At 38.9% G+C, this 18,531-nt stretch overlaps 1 protein-coding gene across 2 annotated transcripts in view; it reads right to left on the reverse strand.

The window, feature by feature from the left end:
• LOC122774892 (CUB and sushi domain-containing protein 3-like) overlaps nt 1-18,531 on the reverse strand; it is a 199,257-nt gene that overhangs the window by 116,238 nt on the left and 64,488 nt on the right. For both annotated transcript variants that reach the window (XM_044034485.1, XM_044034484.1), the window contains exons 10-20: nt 18,259-18,380; nt 14,490-14,593; nt 14,118-14,230; nt 13,654-13,836; nt 12,652-12,978; nt 11,117-11,311; nt 10,756-10,894; nt 9,340-9,527; nt 6,858-7,046; nt 4,057-4,173; nt 196-411 (exon numbers count right to left, since the gene is read on the reverse strand). In XM_044034485.1, coding sequence (XP_043890420.1) covers nt 196-411; nt 4,057-4,173; nt 6,858-7,046; nt 9,340-9,527; nt 10,756-10,894; nt 11,117-11,311; nt 12,652-12,978; nt 13,654-13,836; nt 14,118-14,230; nt 14,490-14,593; nt 18,259-18,380 — 1,893 coding nt within the window. The remainder of the gene's footprint in view (nt 1-195; nt 412-4,056; nt 4,174-6,857; nt 7,047-9,339; nt 9,528-10,755; nt 10,895-11,116; nt 11,312-12,651; nt 12,979-13,653; nt 13,837-14,117; nt 14,231-14,489; nt 14,594-18,258; nt 18,381-18,531) is intronic.

Here is an 18,531-nt window from a genome sequence, read left to right on the forward strand (position 1 = left end):
CACTTTTGATCTCATCACTAAGTGAGCTGTCTGTCTCTCTGTCTGTCTCTGTGTCTTTTCCTGTCTATCCCTACTTATCAAATCTAAGTGCCACGTCTTCTGCTTCCTTTCTCCCTCCTCCACATAATTCCTGGACACTTTTGTTCCTTTCTGACTGTATCAACACCGACATACAGAGAACTCATATGTATATACCTGAGAAGGAGATGTTGAATCCCTGCAATGATATGGAGAAGTCAGAAATGAAACGTAGTTGGGCCCTGAAGTTCCCATAGAGGCCAGCGTTAACTGGTGCAGGCCTTTCTGAGCCTGTGAGTCGAGCCAATGGCTGAGCAAAGCTGCCATTTTCTGTTATCAGGAGGTAGTCATGGTGGTCCTCCAGGTGGAAGGAGTGAAAAGTGAATTGAACACCTTGGGGGGGTAAAAAAAAAAAAAGAAATAAGAGCCAGTGTTAACATTTTATAATTATAATCACATTAAATAAAAAACAAACATTAAACTAAATGTAAGTATTCAATAAATATTACAGATATAAATTGATTTAAGATGAGCTATTTATTTTGGGTTTAGCTGGTTAAAACTTTATATAAACTTCATTATATAATAAATTATTCAATCCACAACAGGACCAGGAATGGGAATACTACAATTAATCTGAACCAAAAATGAAAATATCCATATTCTATATAAAGTGAGAAATTAATAGAAAAGTTCAAGTGGAAATTTAAAATGAAAAGGCTCTTTGTGAAACTTACATTTTAATTCTCTAAAATTAAAACAAAACAATATTTCAGACAGTACTATGATTAATGTGTGTTATACATTTTACAATTTCAGCAGTGACGACGAACATGAGGAGTAAATTACATCAGTTATTTATCCATTGTAATATGGGTATCATGCAAATACAAACATGGGGGGGTATTTAAATGTGTTTTCAATGCTGACTTTCAACTAATTATGCAGAATTGCATCACTTTGTTTGGCTCATTCCGTAAATATAGCCCGAGATCTGGCCTTAAAATAAATAACAAATGGTTGATTGTGCTCTATGAAACAGCAATTAAACTGTGGTACGGAGAGTAAAGGCAAATTACGCAGGAGCCATTCCCAAGAGGGCACAATGCTATATTTTAATACAGCAGCAATGGAATGTTGGTAATTACTGAGTAAAACCGTCGCATAGATATTATTCCTTAAGATGAATATATCTTCCAATCACGCACAGATTAAACTTCAAATTACAGCAGTTATTTATCCTGCATATTTGTTTTACAGTTTATATATGTATCTTATCTTCTCCTTGCAGTGTACACAAGAAGCATGACCAGTGAGAGTAGATTAAGCACTTCGGCACATGAAGCCTAATTAAAGATGCATTTTACAGAAGTTGAATAAAGTGTGTTGGTAAAAACAATAACCAAATGTCAAGGTTATCGGTAAAGGATTTGCTTAATGGGATTATTTAGAGGGAACCTTGTGAGTTTCAATATCTTTCCACTTTTAAAGCGAAGGAGATGTGCTTCTGGGATCTCATTTTGAGCTCTTATCAACTGAAACTCTGATTACAGCTCTCCCTCAAGGTCTGGGAAATGATGCCTATAGACTCCGCTGCTTGGTTTTACCCAGACCTGCCCTGTGAGTCATAATACCCTGTGTTTCTGAGCCATATCCTATTTAGCAAATTCGCCACAAATGTACTAGAAATAATTGGAGTGAGTGTATGTACCTTTGCTTTGCAGCCACTACACTGTATGTGCTAAATGGCTTCATCATCTAAACCTCTCCACGTTATCCACATAACTGTGTATTAGAAAGCCTCTAGGCTGTGACGAGTGGTCCAGGAGAACCTGAGACCCAGGTGTAAAACAGCCATATTGGCTAAGGGGCACAAGTAGCATTGTCGCTTCAAACACCTGAGTCCCTATCTCTGCCATACTAAAAATACACCGACTAAAATAGCCACATTTGGTATCCATCCCAGCTCCAAACACACTGAAACAGAGAGTAAATGTATTTGTTCATTTTGATGAATTCGCTATGCCATATTAGCCCTTTTAGAATATAATGAGTCAGTTAGGGAGTTAAGTTTTCATCATTTACATGTGCTGCTATCATGTTTCCAGTTGTGGGCGAAATTGAGTTTCAGGTCTTTAGTTATTGCTGAATGTTAAAGGACCTGCCTACGAAAGTACTGTGGATAGAAGTAAATGATGTTACTGGGTACTCCTGTACTTTATTGCATGCCATAGATGCTTTATGTAAAAGGAACCCATTTCAAATACTTGGAATCTCGTTTATTGCAATAGTTTTCACAGAAACCCACCACTAATTTCATTATCATGTGCAATGACACTATATTAGATTCTAAAGTTTTGATCCCATTTGATCACAATTACTGAGAGTTCACATGCGCGTCCCATCCACCCACTGTACAGGAACAGAAAGAAGAGTCTGAATTAAAAAAAATGTTGGTGTCAATTCAACTTGGTCTGATTATAGAGTGATGTGAGGCACTATTTAGAGGAAATAAATATGCTAGATATGGGTCATGACCATTTACAAGGAGCATCATATGGCATTTCAATGGGTCTTGAAAAGGATAACAAGAAACAATGTGGTAAAATACAGGGATAATACATCTAAGTGTCAGGGCACAGAGATAAGCTTGGTGTGCTTTTCAAAAGATAATGAATATGAACGTCTGGGAGAACTGTGGACTGATCAGACGTAAAAGCTGTGATAACACAACTAACTATTAAATAAGAAATACCAGCACACTGAAATGTCAAAGCTGTTAAATTAATAAGGTGGGTGAAATTTTATAAAATGCAATATTCTAAGCCATTTTTAAATGAGAAATGCATAAGGCTGCCTTGTGTACATTATCTCAAAGATAAAAAACAATGAATTAATTAGAAATAAAAAAAAAACTACTTAACTATTACTTGTATATTTATACCAGCACATTCAGTTGACCATGATGAAAAATCAGTGCAATTAAATTTTTGCTGAAGTAAAATATACCCTCTGCACACTCCATTTATATTAGCACAGTACCTATTTTTTTTTAACAACATATTTCTGTGTTTCTTGTTCAAACAACATCAAACAACAATGTGCAAACACTGGTGCCATTAGTCACCTGCCAAGTTTGAAGCCTGTCAAGTGACCCGTTGGACAGTTATGTGATGAACAGCCAGACACGCAGACTTTCCTGGCATTAAAAAACCCCCAAAATGTTATTTGAGTCTGTTGCAGCTGCACGATCAGCTGAGTAAATCTGTCCTGAGAGATCCGATCACAGGTGGACAGCGTTACATACGACTGTTGACACTTGGCATTGACATGCATTTTGGATGCGTCTCCTGTGACTTTGTTGTGGCTTTGCTGTATTCACATATGTTGTGGCTGTTTGTGAGGATAAAATTACATTATATATATATATATATATATATATATATATATATATACACATATATATACACACATATACATACACACATATACATATATATACACATGTATATATATATATACACAGACATCTGACTGTCGAGATACATCTGATGTCGATAAGTGTGTGTGTACTGTAATATTTCAAATTTGTGCAAGTAACCTATTGTTATCCTTCAGATTATTAGTTATTGTGTTATTGCGGTCATTTTTGAGGGGCTCACCAAGCGTAAAAATTCTTGAAACTTTGCACGGAGGTCAGGTCTGGCAAAAATGCTAAGTTGGCATAGGGGTCAGACCCGTGCATAGGCGAAACATGGAAAGGGCAAGCCTAGATTAAGTTGCACCAAATTTCACGAAACTTGGTGGGAACTTGTAATAGCCCAAGACGGACAAGAAAGTAAATTGGGACAATGGCCTCAACTCAACAGGAAGTCTCTCAACACACATACATTATTCTGATGAAAAAATTATAAATATATCATTGATTGATAAAATTATACCATGATAAAAAAAAAAAAAAGATACATGTTTTAGAATACACTGAATGTAAGATTATGTTGAAGCATGTATAACTTAAATGTACTGCAGTGTTCCTACCTTTTCCATGGCTCACTTCTACAGTCCATGTACAGTTTAGTGAGTTGGGGTACAGCTCCGGGTATCCTGGTGATAAGATGATCCCTCCAGGTCCCCTGATATCCCCACCGCACGATGCTGAACAGGAAGGTAAGATAATGAATGAAAAGAAAAAAAATATAGACAATATTTTTGTTTGCTTTTTAAATAAAGACTAGTGTCATCTCAGGAATATTGACATTTAATGCACAGCCCGAAAGCTCCTTGTCTCAAAGGAAGTTAATGAAATAAATATTTTTTGTTACTGTGAACAAAGAGGATCTTTCTGAAGTTTAGCTAGTCTATCTAGATATTGTTCAAACCTGCAACAATTTTCTCAAGTTGTCATCGTCTTTGAACTGAAAGGTCATTTCACATAAAAGGGCGCTGCAGTTTAAAATAACATTGATGGAATTTGACAAGTTTTTTTTTCTCTTTTTTCTAATTTCCCTTCATCTTTTGTTTTGCGTGTGCATTTGTGTTCTTTGACCTAAAATGCCCAAATGTCCAGATGTTTACCTCAAAAACAGCAAATGCTGACAAATATTAACAAAGGAACTCATATTTATGAACATATATTCAAAGTAATGAATGTCAGATGATGTTTTTGGTGGATCACTGAGATGCCTGAGGCTCCACAGCTGCACACATCCACCATCTTCTTCACTTCTCTCCTTCCACTCTTGGGCCCTCTAGCACGCATCACAAAAACAAGGCCTGAATCCTCACACGCTGACAGAATTATATAAAATATTTTATTAATGAGCCAAAATTACATAAAATCATTAAAAGTGGATGAGTATACTTGGTAAAGGATCTATTTCAGAGGTATCATGGGCAGAGAGCCAAGGCACTGGGCACCACACCTCGGCAGGAAAAGATATAAAATTAATTTTCAGGACTATCATGGCATGAAGCTGGATGAAATGGCATTGTACCATATGCAAGTGACTGTGTTCCCTGCCAAACCGTGCATGTATTTTACTCATTACATTCTCGCAACAACGATCTGTGAAAAAGGGGCATATCGGGTGTACACCGTGACCATAAGTGCCTTTCTATGTGCTTCTAAATGGCACAAAAAGCATGTACAACGACTACAGAGAGAGAAAGAGGTGAAGCTTCTGCTAAAGTTCAAAAAGGAAGCGTGTCTTTCTGCACATGACTTCTAAATAACAAGCCCAATATCCACTGCAAATTGGACACTCTAAATTGGCCGTAGGTGTGGGTGTGAGTGTGGATGGTTGTTTGTCTCTGGACTGGCAACCTGTCCAGGGTGTACCCCGCCTTTCGCACTATGTCATCTGGGATTGGCACCAGCGCTCCCCACGACCCTGGTAGAAGATGAGTGAGCGAGCGAGTTCCCACTGCCTCTATCATCTCCACCAGGATACTTGGAGGTTTCACAACCTGGCACTCACCTACAGCCAATCACACTTGTGATCGCACAGTCTGATTGTAAAATGCCATGTGTCATGCAGTCAACTCTAATTGCAGCAGCGTGATAATTGCATAACCCACCTCCGGCCCTGCACCACCCCAACCTCAGGTTATCTTTATTATGCTCCAATCCTCACCACCACCACCGGTGTATGCACTCCATGAAACGTCTTAAAGCCCACATAGACCGGAAGCTCCAATTAACGCTGCGTTTGTGTGTGTGTATCTGCATCATTACCTCATTTAAGAAACCCTAATGTTTCAGAACAAACAGTTCAGCCACTGCTGAGAAAATAGTGTTGTATTGTTTTCCTGGGCTCTGCGAAGCGGATCGGCACTTCCTTAATTTGATGTCGTCATCAAAAATCCTCACCACTCCTCTCACCACCGTAGCGGCTCCTGGTGCGGGCACTAGTCCGGGCACATCCAGTTGCGTACATTCAACCGCAGAAGAAGAAGAACTACTCTCGTTGTAGCTGCTGAGATGCAGAGCATCCACCATGCCAGAGGGGGAGCTGTGTATCTGAGAGCTGGCCTATCTATTACGTCACTTCCAGGTAACTGGCCAATCACAGGACAGTGGGAAAGCTCTCGTTGGCTGGCCAATCACAACACAATCCACATTCTAGGGGTGTGGTTTTGGTCTGAAACAGCGCGGCTGACGAGAGCGTCAGTGAGGAGATATTTTGATCGGCTTGTTTGCAGTGATTAGGAGGTTTTTATCCATGAAAACAAGTTAATATATGTAAGTAGACCTCCATAACTAACATATATGTGTGATACAAGCATTCTATGTCACCTTTAATATAGGAAGACACCTAATGCTTAAGAATCACTTCAATGGAGTTTTACTTTCTGAAATCTATAAGTTAAAATATATATACTCCATATAATACTGGTCATAATAAATAAATCTTATCACATTCACTCTTTCATCTTATCTCTAAAGGTCTCCTCCTGATATCTAAACTGGAAGGAACATCCTGATGTTTATGCTTTGAAGTTGAGTCTCGCATGCGTATTAAATCATTCATAACACCACAGGTAAGTTGTCACAAAAGCAGGGATTTGTTGGATAGAAAGTATTTTGACTCGAGTCAGTTTGGTCACTACCTTATACACGTCATTTGGTGATGTTTGAGGCAAGTCTGGATTTTCAGATAATTTAGCTCTGAGGTTCAAAGGGGCCATGTCATATCATCTGGTGTCATCCATTTTAAGAATGTAAAAACATAATAGACCATATTCTTGACGTAAAAGAAAACTGCAGTGTTGTGCATTTATTGGATGTGACCATGATCCCTGTGCTGGAATGTTCAGCACTTTGTAGTTTGTACACATACCATCACAGGAGGGCAGCTGGTGGCTCCAGAAGTGGTTTTTCTCGCAGACCAGTGGTTCCTCGTGACTCAGCCTGTATCCTGGGTCACACTGGAACGACACCGTGGAGCCAATGGACAGGTCATGGCCTAAACGTATGCCATTCACTGGGATACCAGGATCCATACAAGAGTAGGTGTCCAATGTAACCACTAGAAAAATTGAGATCAAATAGTTACATCTTGAAAATATTATGAAAAAGCGACATGTGACCAACACCCTGGCAATTAAACATAACTGTGATTCAACTGTTCATTGAACCTCTTCAGTGTGTATATGTATTAAGTGCAGAATGATTTATCTTGTGTTGCTTTTTGTAATGATTGAGTTATGAGTTATCTGTGCATGTTTCTCCACTTTGTTTTGTAAACTATTTATAAGGTTTGCTCTTGCAAATAAAATCTGACTGCTCCAGCTACAGACGTACACTGAAGTCATACAGCATTCAGGAAACATGACACAGACCTGACATTATTATTGAATTCACTTAACTTTCAAAGTCACATTTAGCATCGCTACAGTGTGGTACATAAATATATCCCTTTACCAACCAGTCAAGTTGCAAGTTCACACGCATGTCTAGATATGCATGTAAAGTACAGTACAGACAATGTGAACAATCCAAAATGCCTACAGTTATGATTGCTGGTGGAGCAGAAGCATAAAAAAGTGGTGTCATAACCTTTAATAACAAGCATCAAAACATCTCAGGTCAAGTATGAAGACAGCAAGTTCTCTAAAGTACTCCATTCACTTGGATATGCACGCTAACAAGAGTGATACATCGCAGACAAGTGCAAAGCCTGTTTTAGACAAAAGACAGTTGAGACTTTGAAATAAAATGCACTCTTGCATTGAATGCTGTGGTGCTTAGCAGTTTCTTTCTAATTAACTTTGTTAGAGTTGTCAGTGAAGAGAACAAGATTTTATCTTCATGCTCTCCCCTTTCGGTTAAATGTAAGTAAGTCAAGCAATGAGAGACCATAAAAGATCTGATGTTCAAGGTGATGAGGAAACAAAGGGCAATAGTTTCCTTCAGAGAAACAGAACAAGGACTAAACCATTTTGTAGTAAAGGAAAAGTGTCCAGTAAAACACAACATATTCTTTTCAATGTGTGGGGTGTCTGTCTGGTATCACTGATGGATAGCCAAGCATGAAGTGCATTTTAAAACGTCAAATAGACATTGTGAAATTTATGTCACCCACTGTACATTTATTAAGTCAAATACATATTGAAATATCTGATAAGGTTCAATAACTTATATTGTCCAAGAGGATACATTTGGTTGAGATAAAACCTTTTGTATTACTTATGTTTATAAACCGTACTATAAATGCTGTATAAAAAAAAACTCTATAATACCTCTACACTTCTATGTAGTCTATAAAATCTCAACAAGATTAATACTAACTAAAAATAATAAGGAACAGTGTCCAATGGGTGATTCTAGAAAATATTGACTAACATCATATATGTAAGTCTATACAGATTAGTTTTGCAACCGACATATCTATTATGTGCCTCAGTGTGTTTACAACAGAATTCCTGACAAAATTATTTTGTAAGACCAATTTTACAAATGAACTAGGCTGAGGTTTCCCAAATCAGCTCAGGAATAACTTGTGTTCCAAAAATGCGGCAGAAAAAGCTAATATTGTTTTTCTATAGCCTCGTTAACAAAAGAGAAATACACCTGAGAGAAATACATAAAAAAGTAATTTGAGTCCTGCTGTCATACCAACATAAAGTCAAAGTCTCGCTAAAGAATCACATCTGAGTGACAAGAGTAGGCCTAATATTGTTTGTGCAAACATTCATGAAAATGCATCACACAGCAAATCTTATCACAATTTCTGCCACTTACTTTTGACATTTGTATACAACTACAGGTATAATTGATAAACACCATATAATCTGGACAGCCAAAGTCCTGATTTTTATTTCACCAAGAATCACTACTTTATCTCTCACACAGCAGGACTTGCAAACATGCACGCAGTGGGTGTTTAAATCTCTTGCTCTGTCTGAAAGGATTGAGTGAAGAATTAACATCAGTAAACCAATAACCTAATAATATCTAAAGCAGTGTTGGACTTGATCTCCGTCTAATATAAGCTCTGAATAATATTTTGTAGTCAGGCCAATCAATGTTTTATCTCAGAAGCGACGCTGTATGAATTCATTTGATCTGAGAACCAGAGCTCATTTAGTTTCGTTGTTAATTGGACTTCTGAAACCACTGTTGCTTTCGTAACGCAAACCTCCTGAAACACACCCTCAAGACATTCTGGTGCAGCAGACTTTATAAATGTGGAACAAAAAGCAGACAGAATTCTGATCCTAGTGTCAACAACTCCATTGTCATATTTTGTTTCAAATAATTTACATACTTGACAAGTTTATATTTATCAGTGTGTGCAGCCAAAAGTATGATACACTTACCTTCATAGAAAATCTTGAAGCCACTATTCGAGCGGCTGTTATCGGTGGTGAATAGAAGATACAGGACGTTACCGCTACTAAATAGGAACTGAGGGACCTGGGTTCCATTAAACGAGCCAATCAGAGGAGAAAGGAGGTTCGGGCCATCATGCACTTCCAGGAAGTCATAGCTCAGTTCGGTTTGAAACCTTGAAAGCAAAAAGAAAAAAGGGAGAGAGATAGTGACAGAGCTGCAGAGTAGACGCAATTTAACGACATTCAACCTGTTCTATCTGCAAAGCAAATGGCCTGAATTTGGGGGGATAAATGAGAAGATAAAGCCTAAACAGCAGGTTCCAATTATGCGACAGTGTAAGATGAATGAGTTTCTTGGTAATCTTATAGGGTATGGATCTGTGGTCACCACTGGTTCTCTACATCACCAAACAAATGCCATCAACACAGAGTTCTAATATCACCATTAACGTAGAGAAAAACACTTTCAGGCATTTAAGCGAGACACTGGAATTACCACAGAGTTCATTTTCACAAATTTGTGTTCTGTTCCTTCATTATTGTGTTTTATAAGGCCAAAAAAGTTGTTGTGAAGTCAGTAAAGTTAAAATTAACCTTTCTTGCATTTCATCCAATTACCCAGTAGCAGAAAGTGTACTGTGTAGCTTTTTGACATTTTGTGACATGGGGTTATTTTGACAAGTATGTTGCTGCAAGTTTCTTTTATTTCAAGAGAATATTTGTGCCAACCGTTAACACATTTCCTCAAGGCAATATTAATACTTCCCATTCATGAGAATAGGGTGGATGCGATTATGGATCTGCCTCTGGCCATAGCCATTGCCAACACAGAAACTTCTCTGTTGTTATTGCAAATGAATTAAATAGATAGGAATGCATATTATCTTCCATATAAGACCAGTTTAGGGGATATGGACAAAAAACAATTAGCTTAATTTACAAAAAAAAACATAGGAAGAGCAAGTAGCTCTTTTGTTTCTTTGCAAAGGAATGCATCGGTGCAGAGAAAGCGATGGTCATAAAATATGAACTTTTTATGGTTTTGCTTTTTAATGTAACGAAATAAAGATCTTAAAGTGGGACTTTTTTCATTTTATTGCAGCGTGCAGAGGAAATGAGCAAGAGCCACTAAGTAAAATGTAGCATTGCTCAAGGCTTCCAAGAGTCTATATTTCTGCATTCCACCTCCTCTGACTTTGCTTCTAACTCGCATATTTACAGGATTAAGCGTACCACCTCTGTGCCGCATGCGTACAGTATGCATGTAGATTTGCTGGTGTGTGGAGCACATGCAAACACCACAAGTATATGAGGGATTATGTGCTGTCTTACTTTTTGGTCTCTGTGTGAGTGTGTATCTTTGTCTCCACGGCTGAGTTGTTGCAGCACTGTCAAACAAACCTGTCAAAGCTGATCTTGATGGAACGTCCCAGTTCAGCTTCAATGACCCACTCACAACTCAAGGAGTCTTTATAGTAGCCTGGCCACCCCGGGGAGAGGATGACACCAGATGGACCTGAGTAGTGGCCCCCGCAAGGAGCTGGAGAAGCAAAGATGAGGAAATATCTTGGTAAAAAGTGGGAAGGGAAAATGGATTAAGGAGGAAACTTGTTTTGAAGATGATACCACACAGTAATCTTATGTCTAGCAACATAAAAAACAGACACATAATTCACACTAATAATTTTATTAATAACTTTCTAGATCAATAGTCCCCATCTGTTCAGTGACCCCATAATTATTAGCTATTCAATTTTAGTACCTTCACATTTGGGAATGAGACCACTCCACATCACTTTGCTTTCCTCAAGATGGCATGTGATGGTGTCAGCCCCTTGTGTCTTGATGAAGCCCTCCTCACAAACCACAGAGATGGAGCTTCCAAGCTGAAAACTGTCTCCAAAGCGCCTGGCATTCAATGGTATGCCGGGGTCGGGGCACTCATTACGCCCAAAAGCTTGTAATGAGAGGAAAGAGAACAAGATCTAGTGACAAACACTCTCGTGTGAGTGAGGAATGGGGTCTGTGAGGAGTGGGTAGATAAGGGAAATGGATGCGGCTGTCCATGGGAGAGAGAGAGAGAGAGGGAAAAAATAACAGGTCTGCTCCTCACACTTGAGGGTGACAACAGCTTCTGTCTTTACAACCTGTAACCAAAGCTGCAATCGGCAGGTTCACTCAAAAAGAGCAGACAAACACACGCCCTCATATTTGGCTGATGACCTGAACCAGTCTTTCCATCTCTGAAATGCTACACAGATGTATATATCTACACATGTCATATTGTCAAAGTCTTATTTTATTTTTTTTAAATTGATTTGCGGTGTTGAGTTGTTGAAAATGCTGTAACTGTGACCTTTCCATGCAGGGGAAGTGTAAATGTAGCTGCTTATTAGAACAGTCAATAGGAACACCCTCTCTCAACCTAGTGATTTTACTTACTCTACAATTGTTACTCAATACAATCAAAACTATGTTGGCTACCTCTGCTCTAATGCATTTTAGGCCCTCGTGAAATATAAGGAAATATCATTCAGAAAATAATAAAACAGTATTAATTGTGAATGACAGCATTGACATTCCTTTATTTCTTAAAAAAATGGTATATAACTCGTGGGATATTCGGTACATATCTAAAGACAATTGCTACATAATTCTTTTTAGATCGTGTACGTATTCGAGGTCACACAGGTCGAGAGGTCACACAGCTTCAGAGTTTCGAGAGGTCAAACTGTGTGTATAACACAATGATTCTTTGAACAGACAAATGAAAAAGCGCTGTCATAATCCCGGTATTATCCCAGTGTTCTTTGTTTGGACAGTTGTCTTTTGACTTGTTGTTCTTGCTGTATTCTTTACCTTGGGATTTGAGTTCTGTGTCTGGTTTTCGGTTATTTTGAAGTTTTTCCTTTGTGTGTACGTCTTTTGAGTTTTGCTTCTTGTCCCATGTTTCCTTTGATTGTCTGCCATGCCCTAATGTGTTTCACCGGTGTCTTAATAGTCTCAGCTATTGCTGCATCCCTTGTGTATTTAGTCTCTGTACTCCCCAGTGTTGTTCAGTTTTTTTTGTTTTAGGTCAGTGTGTTGCTGTAGTTTTTCCTTGCATTTACCAGTTGTGTTACCTGTATTTTAAAATGTATATTTTGTTTTTGCCTTTTTGTTAGTTGGTTTAAGGCATTTTGTTGTTTTTTGCAACCTGCGTTTGGGTCCTCTTTCGGTTGACCATGGTATGTACAGTATTTACTTAGAAATGGTTTGCTATGATATATCCCTTAAAATGAGCAAAAAATCACTTACTGCTATAAGTGATATTGAAGCCCCGTCCTGACATTGAGTGATCAGCCTGAAACTCCAGTTGCAGTACGTTGCTATTGGACGTCAGGTGGGACGGAACTTCCGCACCTGAGAATCGTCCCAGCATTGTGGCTCCTGATTGGTCTCCATCTTTGATAGTGAGGAAGTCATACGGGGGCTCTAGGTCAAAGTCATTAAAAGCCAGGTGGATGCGGGAGCCTGTCTCGGATATAATTAGCCACACACAGTTGAGGTTGTTCCCATAGCCTTCTGGGTAATCAGGAGACAATACGGTCCCCATGGGAGCAGTAAAGTTGGAGAAACAGGGAACTGTGTGATGGAGAGTACAAAATATATTAGCAATGATTTCAAAAACAAATGTCCCAAGTTAGGCAAGTTGTTTTACAACACAGACAAAAAAACACATGCCAATCCACACTGACAGGATCATGTACAAAGATCAGTATAGAAGTATGTCAGCACTGTATAACAAGCTCAGCAATCAGGAGACAGCACTGCTCCCTCGAGTGTTCAGGTGGTTGAGAATAGGAGATAGTGTACAAAAATATAGGCAGAGCAATATAGGTACCTAGGATTTCTGTACACTCTCCCAATGGACACTGCTAACTAACAGAGAACTAGATTTTATGTTAAGGATACAGGTAAGGTACAGTAACACTCACAGGAGAGGGTTTGGTCGCCTCAAGAAAAGATCATTTACAATATAATGCAGGTTTCTCTTCTCCAGCATATGTGTATACTATAACAGTGTGTACTGCACTGTCTACTTTTTTCAAATCAACAAGAAAACAAGGCAAGCATACACAATCAATTTCCTATTTTACATTATGTGTATAGCTGTTATAGCTATACACACAATGCAATGCATCGTCATTTAACAACACTGCAATTAATCCTCCAATAGTTTAATGTCATTGTGAACTTTCCAAGTGCATAAGTAATGGCTTCATTAGCCACCATGAAAAAAGCCAGTACTAGACTCACATATGCAGATGGGGATATTAGCCGACCACTGATTGTTGTTCTGGCAGGTTATCGTCCTCTCCCCAATGAGCTCAAATCCAAACTGGCATTCAAAGCGCAGAACGTCTCCATTTAAAAAGCCGCTACCCTCTTGGTAGCCATACAAAGGTGTGCCAGGGTCACCGCAACTCTCTTTGTCAATTTCTGTGGGTGAGAGGAGAGGAGGAGAGAGGGAAAGATGGATGGGAATAGGAAAAGTAAAGGGGTCCACATAAGGATTGTGTCCAGCCAAGAACTTTGAGGCACTATTTCATTCAACATAAAAAGAAAAAAAAAGTCCAGGTAAAGACTTTCTGAGGTAGCAGAGATAGAGAGGAGAGTGAGAGACAGAGAGGGGATGACAGAAAGGCAGACAAGAAAATGGACGGAGACACGGACATCAATACAGACAGTCAGAGATGATATCAGCAGACAAGCCTGTGTACCTTTATAGTTGATCTTGAAGCCGATCGAGCCAACACTCTCATCAGACTGGAGATGCAGCCACATCTGATGGGACATGCTGACAATCAGGTCTGGGACAAAGCTGCCCGTCAGCCTGCAGCCAGAGCAACAACAAAAGAAACAACTCACCAACAAATACACTTTTCAAACATCCCCTGATTACACGGTCATACTGAAACTAAACTCTTTTGAAATTAACTGAAAAACAAATTATGTAAGCTGCATCATGATCCCTTTTCAACAAAGTCAGCCTGAAATGAAAGGGTGCCTTTTTAGGGGGGTTTCATGAAACTAGCTTTGCAACATTTGACTATATCATTATGGTGCAATGAAGAATTTTATATTGTACTTACACTTGTATTATCGTTTTAGAGTCACCTACTTCCCCTCCATCTCCAATGGTTAGTGAATCATACCCAATTTCAAGGTCGAACTCTTCAAAGTTAATCTGAATAACCTGTGATGAAATACAAAGCAAGTTTTACAATCTTCAAAGTATCAGCGAGGCAATCCTGAGAAGAATAGCAATATGTAGGAAGATTCGCTCAGTGTGTCGGAATGTGTGCACATCTTTTTAAAAATATAACTGTAGACATTCTTATCCACATTAAAAAACAACAAAAGCCACATTGTCTGCCCCTGGAGAAAATGTTTTCATCCTACTGTTTGAAAGTCGTCCAAACTGACAGCTCAACCATTCACAATTGCTGTTGCTATTTTTAAGAGACACTTTTATTCATGTTATTCATGTATAAAGCCAAAACCCCTCAATCAGAGGTGTCAATGAAGGTCATTAACATTTTGAGGTTGTGAAATTATGTTCTCTCAGCCAGCACTTGTATATCACCTTTTGTGTGCATGCAAAATCAGAGAGGGCACCTCTGACAAATCCAAATATCAATGCAGGCAGCACTTACCTGACCTGATTAACATGATTATTATGTGTAATGGAAAGATTATAATCTTTGAGTTCTTCACTCTAACTCCACTGTTGTACATACTTAAATACTCAACATTAATCTTAATGTAAAATGCACCACATTTTATGCACATATTAATGCACATATAGCTACACGTCTCCTACATTCACATGAAAACTGATGTTAATATTTGACAGAACATCTTTTGCTAACACACCTTAACCAAAAATGGATTAACAAAAAAGTACCCTTTGTTTTACTTTTTCTTTTCACTTTCCATAACGAGTCATTATTTTTCTCGTGTTTCCACAGAGCTGCAGACCTTGGAGACCTGCTTTGGTATGCTGGACTGCTTCTGTCAGGTTTAAGGTCTTCTACTCTTCCTCTCATTCCCTGAGATGAAGAGCAGCACTGAGTGTCTACAGCTTTCACTACAGCAGGGAGCAGGTCATGCTGATAGAGAACCTGCAACACCTCCTGTAGTACCTCAGCATGCAGTTCGTGTTCCCTGTTCTGACCCAACCATGTAAGAAGTCGCCCAGAATGAGAAAGAAATCCAGAGCTGCTCTCCCTTTCATGTGATGAGACTGAGAATGAAATATTAACATGAGCAGACATCTGGAAGGATTTGGCCAATCAGGCGCAGGTGGTCTTCTGCCTGGACGATTTGTTTGGCAACATGCTGATTGGGCAGTCAGCTTAGACTTTTTAACAGCTCACTGTTGTTGAGTGCACAGAAATCTTGACATTCACAAACACATCAGAGTTCTGATTGTTTTCTAACAAGCCTTTGACGAGTTAATTTTAACCTTATACAATCCAATGAAAGCAATAAAGACACAGTGGCATATCCTCACATTTCAAAAATACACAAATCTACTATGAACCAATAATTAAAAGGCAATTTCAAGGCTCTACATTATCTATTGTTTGTCCACAATTATCCAAGAAATGTATGTCAGCCGTCAATGGTACACATTTTACCCCCTAACAAATGTGCAAAGCAGTAGCTACACTGACATACTCACTAATCAAACTGTCTGGTATCTGCTTTCACTGCTGAGACATTACACAATGAAGGCACATTGTCTCGGCCTATACTCCGTCTGAAAGGATTATTCATTCATTCACATGAGGTTCACGGGTGTGCTGGAGCCAATCCCCCCCTTGACATAGGGTGAAAGGCAAAGTACACCCTGTACACATCGCCAGTCCATCACAAGGCCAACATACAGAGATGAGCAACCATTCACTTTCACATTCACACCTACGGGCAATCTAGAGTGTCCAATTAACCTATGTAGTGTTTTTAGACTGTGGGAGGAAACTGGAGTACCCAGAGAAAGCCCATGCGCGCACAGGGAAAACATGTAAACTCCATAAAGCAGCACCCTTGGTCATATTTGGTCGCAAACCGAGGTCTTATTGCTGTAAGGCAACAGTGCTAGCCACTACTCTACCGTGTGTCATTGAAAGGATTAGTGAAGACACAAAAATTCACTTCTACTGATGGCAACATATTATGATGCCTGAGTGCTTATCCTCATCATGCTTTTGTTCTGACCATGTACTGGACAATGCAAGCATAAAATCCATGTGAAACAGCTCATTTACAATGTACGCATAATTACCACAATAACACTGATGGACCAAGTTTCAGTGCCAAGCACATGGGTTGTTTGCTTAGGATAGTGCACAGTGGCACACGGCTATGATACTTGCCAGTCCTAGTGAGTTCTGATTGAGCACTACTTGGTAATAGTTTATTAGCAGGATAGCAGTTAGCTGAAACCTGTGTATGACTCATTGGACAGAAAAGCAATAGAGCCAAATTTGATGCAGAGAAGCAGTAATGACCATCAGGAAAACAGCTTTGACCTCTTCACTTTGGGGAGAAGCTGGTCTCATTCAATCATTATTTTCCTCCATTTCTATTTCCCTAGATAAATGAAGTGAATCACTCACTTACCGACAGTCATGGTCACACTGTTTGTCTAGTGAGAAATGAAATGTGTTCTCTGCAGCTAAATATACTAACAAGAGCCCTCAGAGAGGGCCAACTTCCACCAAGGCTTAAACACTTTGTCACCTGTGTTTTACACACCAGCACCTGAAATGTTTATATTCCAGTCCAGACGACTAAGAGATGGGGATTTCTTGGAATTGTTTGTAACGTCATCAGTGGGTAGATTCTTACCAAACTTTAATAGGAACATAGTTGGGGGATCACCTACCCATCGCAAAATATTCTGATTGCTCTGTCAAAAACCGCAGACAGGAAGTTGCAAAAAGTAGTGCATATTTGATCAACTTTAGTCAAAATGCAGGCATTTTCTATGCAGTCTTTTTCCACCTTGAGAAGCCCTTGGAAAATAAATGCCTTCATAAATGCATGTACCGAAAGAGAATGACAGGACAGATATTCTATACTGCAGGCAAAGAGATTTTTCTAATATAAAAAGGTCAGTTCAGGTTCACTCAGTAGAGCAAACAAAAAGAATTGCTCATTTGCATTTGTTATAAAACTAATGAGGAACTGTTACACTTGCTTGGAAAAAAGGACCAGTGGGAGCATGTATTCCTTATGCTCTCTCTGGGATTTATTTAATAAAAAAAATCCAGTAAAGTCATTAATTCATCTTTATAATTACCATATTTACAGTGCAAACTGCTTTATTCAAAGAGCAAATGTGAATGGGTGTGACACAAACTTAACTTGAGCACTCTAATGTGACTAAAATTGAACTGTGTAGATTGTATCCCCGTCGAATTCATTAAGTTAAACATACAGAATTGGGGAACAGCACGAGGGTCCAAATGACTTAAGGCACATTTCCACTACCTCGTACAAGCATGGCACGGCACAGTACGACTCAACATGTTTTTCCATTAGCAATACTACATCAAAAAGTACAGTACATCAAAAATAACTGCTTTACATGTCACTAGTTTGTGTCTATCACATATAAAACAAAGTAACAGCAGTTTCATGCAGCCGTGCTATGATGACTCCGATGTCTCCGCCTACGTTGAGGTTATATATACATTATATATGGAAAACCAACCAAACCGTGTAGAGTTGAGCCATGCCATGGAAAAGGTTTCCATATGAGAACATAAGCAGTAAGTTTTCATAGACTTGGTCCAAGAGCAAATAGTACTAAATGTAGAGTAAACAGAAAAGACCTGACTGTTCTAATACCTTGTTTGGATCACTGGCTGTGATGATCCACACACACTGGGAGTTACTTTCGTACTGGATAGGAAAGTTTGGGGATGTAAATGTCCCTGATGGTCCCTGTAGATTTGAGCCACACGTTTTCACTGAAACAGTACAAAAACAGACATGGAGATGCAGTCAAGAAATGCAGGACAGCTTTAAAATATCACTGAACATTAAGAAATATGTGTAAATTATACATTGCTATTCAGTGTGCATGATGTAAATTGCCTACAATGCCCCCAAGTCAGAACA

Source organism: Solea senegalensis, linkage group LG9 (genome assembly GCF_019176455.1).
Source record: "Solea senegalensis isolate Sse05_10M linkage group LG9, IFAPA_SoseM_1, whole genome shotgun sequence".
Classification (NCBI taxonomy): domain Eukaryota; kingdom Metazoa; phylum Chordata; class Actinopteri; order Pleuronectiformes; family Soleidae; genus Solea; species Solea senegalensis.